General features: G+C 48.7%; 1 protein-coding gene across 3 annotated transcripts in view; it reads right to left on the bottom strand.

Annotated features, from left to right (window-relative positions):
• Nucleotides 1-1,079: 1,079 nt before the first annotated feature.
• The window catches only part of TRIM29 (tripartite motif containing 29), a 43,424-nt gene continuing 32,533 nt past the window's right edge, over nt 1,080-11,970 (bottom strand). Inside the window, exons 7-10 of one of the 3 annotated variants that reach the window (XM_037410057.1) lie at nt 8,763-8,822; nt 7,411-7,512; nt 6,226-6,302; nt 1,080-3,368 (exon numbers count right to left, since the gene is read on the bottom strand). In XM_037410057.1, coding sequence (XP_037265954.1) covers nt 3,306-3,368; nt 6,226-6,302; nt 7,411-7,512; nt 8,763-8,822 — 302 coding nt within the window. In that variant the 3' untranslated portion in view covers nt 1,080-3,305. The remainder of the gene's footprint in view (nt 3,369-6,225; nt 6,303-7,410; nt 7,513-8,762; nt 8,823-11,970) is intronic. The other 2 variants (XM_037410058.1, XM_037410059.1) reach the window with 2 other exon arrangements.

Genomic DNA, 11,970 nt, shown 5'->3' with positions numbered 1-11,970 from the left:
AATGGTGGAACTGAGATGTTTGCAGCAATTTCAGGACAGGAAGAAGATTTCTCTTTGATTGCTTTTTAATCACAGTAATAACAGTAATGGAAGCAGTGAGTGGAATTGATGGGAAAGAGCTGAGCTCTGTTCTCTGGCAACTCCCATGTGGGGTAAACAAGGAGGTTTTACTGGCTTCTCAAGTGAATTGGTAGTATCCTTGCTCTTCAGGAATGACTGGCAGCAATGTCTGGGGAAAAATAGCTGGTACCCAACAGCTGGCAGAAGAAATATGCCAGGCATCCTCTGGAAAGCTCCCTGACTTAGTGCAGCTAGGGCAAATGAATAAACCTTGCCTGCTTCTGCTCTTACCCCCACAGATTCACATGTACAAGCGCTCTCTTAAGTGGCTGCCAGGGCTGCGTCTATGCATGTCTCCGTGAACCCACATCTTTAGCAGCCCACAAGGGGTTTAGTCTCTCCCTCGGAGACAAGAGAAGCCATGATATAGGCAAGAAGTCTGAGCCGTGCAGAACTGGGGACCTATATCCCCAGGAGTTTTCAGGTGGGTGGAGGGTCCCAGTGGTGCCCAGAACCAGCCTCCTGGGGAGACCAGGTCAGGGCTGCAGCCTGAACTCGCCCAGGCTGATTTTGCCCAGCACATACGTGAGCAAGCACTTTCCCCCAGTGGGAACTGGCGAGTTAAACTCTGGCAGGGCAGAGGCACCGAAATCATGATCAACCACAGGCTGAGGGGTTTCTAGGAATGCCCTTCCAGGGCAGGATCTGTGTGGCACCGGTGTTTGTGGGCTGACCTAGCTGGGCGTATCTGCAGGGTAGTCTCAGGGTATTACACTAGAATTGCATCCATCAGCCTGGCTTTGACCTTCAAGGGTGTGGGAATTTTCTCTGGGTTGGCACAACCTTGACTGAAAATGTCTAGAAAGCAGTGAAAAGAAAGCTTCTGGGAGCTGGGGAAAAGGGTTCTCCAAACCCCTTGCTTGCATCAAGGATATTTTGAAGAGACTTAACCTCACTGAGGCTCTTACAACCATACAGACAGCAAAGACAGACCTCGCTCCCAGTGTTTTTTGGTCAGACATGGAGCTTTCTCCTTTATTTCTGCAGTATGTTGCACACGTGAAGGGCCTCATTTACATCAGCGCAGTCGTGTCCTGTCTGAGGAGGTGGAATTCCTCTTGCTTTGCTGATCAAGACAAACACGATAAAAACAGTTCATGCAAAATACACCTCGACGCCGCGCTGCTAGCCCCCCAGGACTGCGAGCTGTGCCCCGACCCGCTGGCCTCCGGCAGGGCAGAGGGCTGCAGGGGGACCAGGGGGCTGGGAGGGGACACCCGGCATCCTCCAGGCTAACGCAGATGGGGAACAGCTCCGGTCCTGGTGCCGGAGCGTGAAAAGCTGTGTGAGCAAGGTCTGAGTGAGGCCCTTAAAGTGAGGCGAGGAAGGGGAGCAAACAGCTGTGGGGCTGCAGAGGTGGGGCAGGGCAGAGCTGGGGGGGGGGGGGGGGTGGGCACTGGGAGAAAGGGGATGTTGCTCCCTCAGGCTGGTCATTGGTGTGCTGGGTGAGGGGCTGCAGACCCCCTGACACCCCACAGGCCTTCTTTAGGGCAGGAAAGAAGCAGGGGGTTTAATATCCAAGTTTTGGAGGAGGAGGAGGGATCATGCCCACATTTTGGAAAATGGAGAGGAGGCGGTGAAAGCTTTTACTGGGACATAAGGGACCCAAGTTATTGCTGGACGCCTGCTCAGGGGCAAAACAAACAGTGAGACATCGGAGGGGACTTATTTTATCCTTTCACACACATACTCAAACCCCTCAGTCTATTTCCTAGCAACTCTACCCTAGTTTCCCTTTCTTCACATCCTTCCCTACTACTCTGTCCCCTTCCCCCCCGGTCATCAAGGAAAAAAAAAAATAATTATAAAATAAATGCCATTTCAAGTATTCTGGAGCAAACACCTTTCATCCTTGGAAGTTTTGTCTGAGGTGTCGGATTAAAAAGCAGCGAGTACCTTTGCACAGGGATTAGCAAAACAGTAATCTTCAGGGAGTGATAGGTGTGACCCCTCTCAGCAAGGCATGGCAAGCATGTGAGGGTAGGGAAGGGGGGCGGGGGGAAGCCATGAAGAGCAGCTGTCAGGTGTTGGTTCTCCGGCAGCTGCTTATCGCGGTTTGAGGGCTCTGGTTCTGCAGTGGGCCATCTGCTCCCATCCACTGGCCTGGGGAGGTTTCTGCATAGCGTGGACCTAACTTTGTCCAAGGGGAAGGAAAATAATCTCGGCGAGATCCCGGAAAGGTTAACCAGCCCTGGCTGGTTTGCAGGCTGGGAGCTGACATGATTCGTCTAGCCAGGGGACAAACAAAAAAATATTATCCTGAGCAAAAAGCTATGGTACTGATTTTCATTGCCCATTGCAGAAAAAAATACCTGAACCACAATATATAAATCAATTTTGGTTTAGGGGAATTAAAAAACCCACCAGAAAACAAAAAGGCCCCCAACACTTATGGCATCTAATCAATCTTACATTAGTAGGGTGGATTTTCTTTTTATTTCTTAATTCGAAAAGGTGGCTGGAGGGGTACTTCAGTGGGATAGAAAGCCTCTCTGCCCTCCCCCAGCAGCTGCCCCTGGGCTGCAGCAGCTCTGAACAGTCCTGCCGGGTGGCTTTGGGGAGGCAGCAGGAGCAGAGCTGAGCTGACGAAGGACCCCGGGAAGCGTGCTGCTGCTGGCACGGGCTGCCATCCCGGGGAGAGCTGGTGTCCCTATCCAAGGCAGGGCTGGGTGACAGGGTAGAGAGGCGTGGGAAGAGCTTTAGCCTGTCACTGCTCCCCGTGGCTGGCTGGGACCTCTCCGTTCCAGGAAAACCTTTGCCCCCCTTCCCCCCCCAGCTTGGGACCTTCCCCAGGACTTAACAGCTATGGTCATACACACACACTCAGGATGAGGGGGCAGCTGGAAGAGCAGAGCGGGGGGTGCTACCCAAGCATCCATGCTTCCCGGGAGAAGCAGAGCAGCTTGCTCTGCAGAAGCAAAGGGAAGGGCATCAGCAGAGAGGGAATAAGGAGGTCACAGCAGAGGATGGGGTTACGTTGTTAAGGCCTGCGGAGCTTTCAAGTTGATTAGGTGATTTGGAAAAAGTCCTTGTTTCCTCTAGTAAAGGCTATTCCCTTCTGCACCTTCCCTCTCCCTGGCAGAGATTAGAGCAGTAAGGTTAATATAGTAGCAGGTACATCCATGAAAATCCACAGCTGAGTCTTCACTCCAAGTGCTGCCAGCTCTTCCCTAAATCTTCAGGAATCAAGGTGCCTCGTTGGAAGTGGCTCCATTGCCTTTGTTGACGTAAAAGGGGCGGTAATGTGACTGCAATGGAGAATTTGGGGCATGTGAGTTTGACCTACCTTCCTTTTCTGACCGCCTATACTTCACCCTCCTAGGCAGCCCAACCATACATATCTTAACATACTCCTGTCCTAACACCTTCAGCCTTGCCTCTTGCAGAGCAACGCCACCTTGTTTCACTGCTGGGTGTGCTGGAGTGATCAAATGCAAATGGTGTTGCTTTTTGATATATACGCTATGCTTTGCATGGACCTCATTCCTGAGCCAAATGAGTCTGTGCATCATATAAAATCTAGACTATGACTCATGGCTTGATGAGAGGTTTCTGTGATAAGAGGAATGTCACCTTTATTTTTATGCTGCTGTCAGTGTCTTTTAATTGCTCACTAACCTGAGAACTCCTGGGAGTTTTCACACTTAAAGCCGTGCACAGTTATGCCAGCGATCAGCTACATCGCACGGTGTTTATTTGTGCTCTTTGGCTGGCAAGGCAAAACTCCTGCGCATGGAAATTCTCACACAATGGTGTAGTGTTTATTTCTGCCTCCACACGTTGCAGAGCCCAGCGCTAAACGTTTGTGTAAATGGAAGCTCTGTTTACTGCCGTCTCTAATTGCATTTCTTCTCATCAGGACCTACCCCTGGAATTTCATTCCAATCTGCACCATTACAAATAAGCAACGTGTGGCAAAGTTGTGTTGTGCAACCTGGTGACGGCATGGCATGACTGCAAAATGCAAAAAAGCCAATTTGCTGTCCGCGATAGCTGGTTGCACTCTTCGAGACAAAATCTCTAGCCTGGATGAGAACACGTTTATGCCAATGAAGCAGTGACCAAGGCAATCAGGAACAACCATGGTTTTGTAGCGTCTGATCTGTCTTAGGTTTGATCCCCTGCCCAGATCTCACTTGCAGAAGGTGGGAGAGACCTCACAGGAACACGCCGGTACGTTTCTGTGCAGCACGCTAGTTAATATTAAGCACGGCAGGGGACTGGAAGCATGGGCAGAGCAAACCCAACCCATTTTGCTGCTCAGTGCTGACTCCCAATACCTCCCGCTCAATGTTCCCTTTTGTTGAAATTCTTTTCATTTTATGGCTTTAATTTCCAATATAATTAAGAGGTGGAAGAGGGGGGCTTAATTTTAAAGAAGTCCCCGTGGGTTAAAAAAACATTCCTCCTTAAACTCAAAGTATAGTCCTTTGTGAAAATCCATATTTACAGAACTTTTAGAGTGTGTATTACTTAAATACATATTTAAGACTATTTTAAAAGCTAGATTATTGGCCCAATAGACCATAAAAGCTCCTGCAGAGCTGCTGCAGTCCACAGCGTGCATTTCTATTTTGGGACTTTTTAATGCTTATATTTATCAACTCAATTGTTAGGTTCAGGGCTATCTGGTGAACACAGGCTATAAAAATAAAATAGCCGCTACAAGTGTATGCATGAGAAAGGGATACAGAAAAAGACCAGTGACTTCACATGAGAGAATTTACCCAGGCTTTCTCCATGGGTAAAGCACGGGCTGCGTTCATGGAGCACAGCGCACTGACTGTGGTGCAGTGGGTTGCTTATTGCTAAGACCACCCTACTCACATCCACCAGTGCCCAGGGCTAACGGAGACTCCACTTTCCTGACCAGACTCCCCCAGTATACCCTGACCATTAGGGAGGCCAGGTTGGTATCTAAAATCACTGGGAAGACTCTCCATCTGAGCACACATGATAAAGCCAATGCTCCTTTGGAAAGGTGGCGATCAAACACAAGACAGAAGATACTGCAAAACTCTGCTGTTCCTAGGAGGTACGTTTTGCTGTAGCCCATTCAGAGACTCAAGGCTGGGTTTTCTGAAGGTGATGCAGGCTGCCAAGGAACATCCCTTTCAGAGGCATTCATTTCCTTGCGGGGCCTTGAAAACTGAGCAGAGATGTACAGCTGCAGTCCTTAGGCAGCCGCTTTCTAACTGTCATGCATTTCCTCTGCTTTCTTCCTTCATTGCAGGAACACTCTCTATTCTTGACCCTCTGCTTCTTACAAGTCTTATTTCCAGGAAACAGTAAATAATCTTTCACAGATGTATAATCAGAATTCAAAAAATAGATTTCATCTGCGGAGACGGGGGCAAAAACTTGACGATCTTAATTCAGATCATGCAAGATCTCAAGGCAGCACAGTGTGAATGGATGTTAAAAAAAATAGATTAACTTAGTGTTTCTGTGGTTGTGCATTAACTGTTTGGTAACCTTGTACATTTAAGATTACAAGACCTAAAACATCACTTTCCTCTGCCCCTTATAATGCACCCTTACCTGTTTAGGGCTAGCAGTGTGAAATGAGTGACTTACAGATGTTCTAGGGATTTATGATCGTAGTCTGACCCCTCATCTTTGATGTTGTATCTGCCCACTGTAGGATGTAATTAGCAAGATACTTTTATATGGTTGTCTTTGGTGTCATTTACACAATCTGTGCCTTCTAAATGTCACAGACTACTAAGAGTGTATGATATCCCTGCAGGGAGGAAAAGTAGTACAGATAGCAGCACACGTGCTACCTGTATTTGTATAGCTTCTAGAAGCCTGGATCAAATTTTAGACGAGGGCAAAATCTTTTCAAAATGTCATTTTGAAGTATTGATTATTCCTACAACCCAGAGCTGTGGAGGTGGCAGCAGCGGGCAGGTGTTAATCTGCATCCCTCTGTGGATGCAGTTAACCACAGAAAAAACTAATAGAAGCTGTTGACTTGAAGCTCTCACTTTCCCATCTCCAAAGGACTTAAGCCCTCATCTTGAAGTCTCAGGTATCCCTAGAACAGACAGTTCTCCTGCTGAAGCTGCGCACATGCTTTCACACCAAGGGTATATTTCTTACCAATACGGACTGCTTAGAGGATTTCCATGTCTGTGGCGTCACCTTTGCAGACTGGTGTCTCACTATTGAAGGGTAAGCTGTGACAACATAAAACAGCCTGTTATAGATCAGTCCCAGCCACCATCCCCATCTCCCCTTGCGAGCACCAAGATAAGTAGCAGGACTGGAAGTGCCACATCATTAGTATTGCATTGCTTAACACTGAAATGCAGGCATTTCTGGGGTGGGACACAACAGCCATCAGACAGATGCCTATTCCACCACCCAATCAGTTAGAAAAAGGGAGTAAAGGAGGTCTGTCTAATTAAAATGTCTGAGGAATGTGGAGAGGTGGAATGCAATCAGTCCAATTAAATGTAGGCCAAGTCTTGAACTAAGCATTCTGACTCTTGCAAAGAACACTATAAGCTATTTAATTAGCACAAAGAGCCGAGGCGTGAGTTTCATGTCAGAAAATTAATGACAGTACCTCAGGCAGTGTGATAAGCCCTAACCCCCTTCTACCACACCAGCTCCATTCTGATTCAAAAATAATATGAGCCCTGCAGTTTCAGTGCCACCAGGCAATGGCCTTGCCCCACCATCTCCCATTCACAAATTAATCAGACCTGACTCCACCTGACAGGTGCTGATGCTCTTGTATTCCACCTCTGGTGCCCCTGAACTAGTGTGTAGTCAAAAGAGCTTTATGAGATGGTGAATGGGGGATTCTGGTTCAGATGAAGGAGGACAGGCAGGTAGTGCACATTTTTTTAAAAAGTTGTGCTCATTGGCTATTATCTTTTCAGGACAATAGCTGTTTGTGTTTTTTTTTAAAACTGATGAAGCTAGAGGGGTAAATGGCCATGAACGTAACTTCCTAGTACTTTCCTCTCCCTTAGAGTCACTATGCCTCTAAAATCATCTAAAATTCTCATTTCTACCCATTGCAAACGAAAGTGAAAACCCTTCCAACTATTCATTTTTTAATACTTTTTAATATTCTTTAATAAACTCCCGTTGCCCTGGTTTAACAGACTAAGTTGCTCATGTGTGTGAGTATCTAAGAGACTGACAGTCCGGGCAGGAGACACGGGCCAGGTGTAGGGCTGCTCCAGGCCTTCTCTGGGGGAGCAAGAGCAGGATCAAATGTCTTATCACCTAAAAAAGGGCAGAAGGAAGGGGAAAAAACTAAATGCCTAGTACCGGTCTTAGTGAAGAGGCTCCCGTCAGACTGTTTGCTGAAGTCACCAGGCGGATTCTGTCCCACCGAGGAGAACTGAAAAGGCAGCTTAGTGCCATTGCCTACTGGAAGATAGAAGAGGTTGTGTTATTCCGCAGTGTTGCGTGGTGCAGTGGGGAAGCCTAAGCTCTTCACAACACACCCTGTAAAACTACCTTCGACTCGTTCAGGGGAAACCGGGAATGAATAGCTTTGTCCCTTTTCTCTTAGTAAGAAAAGGCAACTGAGAGCAATCAGTTGTGGGGTCCCAGTGTACACAGTGTGCGAGTGTGCAGAGATCCCAACGCTCCAGGCAGGCAGGGAAGAGCCTTTCTCTTGAGAGACCCAGAGTGCAGGTGTGACTGAAGAGCAGCAGCTTCCTCACAGGTAAACTGCATCTCCGGAGACCGGAGTAGTGAGGTAAAACTACATATCTGCCGAAGCTCCCTTGCCTCCAAGCAGCTGAGGCTTTATTCAAAGCCCATTGGAATTAAAGCAAGGCTTCCCCTCCTGGCCTCCTTAAGGTCAGGCCCTGGCTGCCAGAATGAATCTGAGAGCAGAGATGATGAGAGGGAGACAGCCCTGCCTGTGGCATCAAAGCAAGAATGACTTAGGTGTGGCTGTGAGTCACCAGAGCTCCCCCAGGTAGAGTGGCCAGGGATGCTCGAGGGCTGCCTCTGAGTGAAAGGCACGGCAGGACCCTCTGAGCCTGAACGAAGCAAAGTAAGAAAACACAGGCGAGAAAAAGGCAGGTGGGGGTCTGGGAAGAAAAGGCATGGCTTGCTGCTGCTGGTTCTCAGTACACTAGCTCAAAGCACCCCCTCTCCATTGTGCTGGTGCTGTACAGACAGTGAACATCAGGCAGGCTCTGCCTTTGAGAACTTATGAGCTCAGTAAAAGGTGTATTTGTGATGGAGAAGAGCAGCCTTGTGCTTCTGACACTGGCTGCGGGTATTTGGAGTCCGTTCCTGGTACTGCCACAACCTCCAGAGATTGCCTTGGATGATGTTGGCACTCCTGTCGATTGCAGTTGGTTTGGTATCTCAGGATCTTTGCAAATTGGCACCTATGTTTTCCATCTTCTTCTCTCACTGTCTGAACAATGAGGACCAGGGATGCCTTTCCCTCCTATATACACAGCACCTACAGCAGTGAGACTCTGGCCTTGGGTGTATGCAGACGGTGCTGATAACCCATCTAAAGAGATGGTTCTGAGACAGTGATTGACAGGTGACAGGCCAGCTGAGAGGAGAAGCAGAAAAGGTTGGTTAGCCAGCTAGAAAGCTGTGGCACGGGGGGTTAGATCCTTTCAAACTGAAGTCGGAATTACCCGTACCAAGTGTTTCCTCAGTCGCTTGGAAGGAGGAAAATTCCCATGATCGTGGGTTGAAATTGGCTGTAAAACAAGAGCATCCAGTTCAGCAGTCGGCTCCTGATGAGCTGGCTCAAAGGCCTGTGCCTGGCATTGCTCTATGAAACAGTCCCCACCAATTTGGAAGCAGCCCCAAACCAGAAGTCTGGGTGCAGGGAGCAGAGGAAAGCCTGGTCTTTTTTCTCTGGGTTCTAGGGAATGGCCCATAGACTTCTCATTCAGAGAACACAGCTCACTCACTGCCACAGAGCTGCTTTACCTGCATTAAATTGCCAAGTCAGGTTTGTCTACTCAACATGACTATTCTGCAAAAAGATCTGCAAGCAGAGGCTTGGATTTCAAGCTTGAGACACACAAGCAGAGGAACATTTCTTGCTCAAGTACATGTTGTCTCAGCCACTGTGACAGGCATGTGCTCCAGGGTTTCACTGGGGCATCACGCTGCGGTGCAGAGTAGTGCTGCTGTGCCCCTTCTGTGAGAGACCAGACTCCCAGAAGAGTGCAAAAGATGAGCCCTTTGAGCTGCTATGCTGCCATCCTGTGGACTGCTTTTCCATTTAAGCAATATTTCTGTTTAAGCAGTTCTCTCTCCCTCCCTGGGTGCCTGAGTCCCTTCTACTCTTCATTCGAAGACTTCCAAAGGCACAAAATGATCTTTCCAACCTCTTCCTGGCTTTGGCCAAACTGTTTGCAACATCAGGAGAAGAAAGCTCAGTGGAAGAGGACAGAAAGGAGTGTTGAGCAGCTGAACAGATTGTTCCTCTATCTTTTCAGCAGCATTTGAAACCTTTAATGTCTCCCTTCTGCCTCATTATGTCATCCCTGCACGCAGATGCTCTATGATACTGGCTTTAATGACAAAAGCAAGTCTCCTTGAATTTAAGCAGGGCTTAAAAACCTGTAGGTTCAGCTCAAATCCAAGCAGTTTCTTAGCATGGGCCACTGCAATTAGCGCAGAGGACTGACTACTTCGGTAGCATTCCTCAACACAGCAAACAGGCTTGCCACTGTGGCCTCAGGCAAAGTTTGCAGTGATCCAACCTAGTGAGGAAAAGGGTGTGTTACAAGACTATCATGAGACATTCAAGGATTCTGTGCACATTGTGCAATGCAAAGGGTGGTCCTCTGGGTTTTTTTCTTCTCATTTTATGGAATTCCTTAGAAAAGATGCAATTGGAGGCAGTGCTGGACTTCCACATGACACATGGATAGAGCATAGAAAGCTCCAGAGAGTTAAATGATTATGGGTATATTGCATTATTCATCAGATAATCCTTTGCTAGCCAGCATACAAGCTAAGTGGGTCATGTCTCCTGTTTTGCCTACTGATTCATTCTGTTCCCAAAGTCCCCATCAGTGTGGTTTCAGCAGCTGGTTCCTTTCTGTCATACTTGAGCTCTCACACTGGCGAAGAATCCAGTGCTGTTCCATCCCCATCTCAGCCGAGACTGTGTGCAATCACACGCTTAGGTTTTTTGGACAAAGAAACTTTGTTGGTAGAAAATACAGAATGAGTAGTTTTGGAAGGCAACATGTCTGTGCTCTCAGGAAAATGGAGATGTGTAGGCGGAACAAAGGCTGCCCCGGTTTTGCACATTTGAAAGTCCATTGCAGGAAGCAGTGGGGCACTGAACCGCCAGCCGCTGTGCAACCCTCACGCTACTCAGTAGCTGACCGTGTCCTGCAAGTGGCCCCACTGGGTACAATAAACAGCACTAAATAAGAAGCCCTGCATCTTATAATATAACATGTAAATATAACTAAATAAGCAGTCCCTGTTGATCCCTCCTGTCTCCTGATCCTTCAGGAGGTTGGGATGCTGGATCCCAGTGGGTAGCCATGAAGCCACTGCTCCCGGGTCTCAGCAACTGATCCTGTAGAGAGGAGCAAAGGGAATTCCAGGCACTACAGCCCTGACTGTGCTGGAGCGAGCAGCACAGAGTGCGCAGCCCGCTTCAGCCACACCACGCACTGCAGCAAATGGCTTTTCCCTTCACTGTGCCACACCAGGTTCCAGCCCTGCCCCAGACACACATGGCAGCGGTGATGGCAGAACGGCACTGCCCGCTGTGTTCCTCCCATCACTCCACCGCGCGCTCTTCCAATGCATGTTGGGCCGCTTCCAGCTGAACCCGAAGCCCCCCGTTTTGGGTAGAGATGGGTTCAGCCCATGCAATTTTAGAACTTTCAACCACCCCTTAAGGTGGAAAAGAGTTTTGGATGTGGGATCTGTGGTCTCTCCGCAGCACCAGCAGCTCTGCTTAGCAGAGCATCTGTTTCCCTGACAGCACAGAGCCTGTAGAGCCCTGAAGCATCTGGGGCAGAACCGCAGCTATAACCGTCCGGGCGGCATTTGCAGACAGGCTCTGTGCGAAATGAACCCACCACCAACAAAATGCCCCTCTGCAGCCTCGGAGGAAAAGGCTGCCCCCTGACTTGGGGGGCCTTGCAGGAGGCAGTCCTGAAAAAGGCTTGCTGACGCTGGATGGGGAATGTTGCCTCTGCCCCTGGTATCTGCTCCAAAGGGCATCCTCGCCCCCACGGCGCCTGGCAGGGCTGCCAGCGAGTGCCAGGCGTGGGCTGGGAACGGAGCAGAAGGGCAAAGTGGAAATCCAGACAAAGGGCTCAGTGTTGGGAGCTGGGTTATCCCCATGAAACCCTAACGACAGAGCAGGCAGGCAACACCGCACTTCAAACACGCCTGCGGGGAGTGCCACCACTAATTGCTGCATATCCCTTCGCCCTGCCCACCATCTGGCTTTGCAGAACAGCAGCTGTAAACACCTGGAAAATCCAGGCAGGGCCTTGCTCTCCAGGGACCAGAGGAAATTTGGTTATTTATTTTGTTCCACCGTTTCTGTTCTTTTTTTTCTACAGGCATTGCCTTGCCTAGGCTTTTAGCACTCCTCACGCTGGAGGTCCTGAGACTAATTTAGAAATAGACAACTGCTATTTTACAACTGGATGCGTTGAAAACAGTTATTCACCCCAAAGACTCATCTTGTAGTGTTCATGTAACAACTGGGACATAAGCATATCACCAGGGCTCTTGTTGCCAGTGTCAGAGCTCAGAAAGGAACTCCAGACTCCTGCTTTTTTAGGATACATTCCTCATTTCTTCTATCATTTCCCTGTAGGGAAAAAGTATATTTTCTGGTGAAAATAAATCCTA

This window comes from Falco rusticolus, chromosome 16 (genome assembly GCF_015220075.1).
Source record: "Falco rusticolus isolate bFalRus1 chromosome 16, bFalRus1.pri, whole genome shotgun sequence".
In the NCBI taxonomy this organism is placed as follows: Eukaryota; Metazoa; Chordata; class Aves; order Falconiformes; family Falconidae; genus Falco; species Falco rusticolus.
Note: the sequence above shows the minus strand (reverse complement) of the source record. Positions and strands in the feature narration are given on the sequence as shown.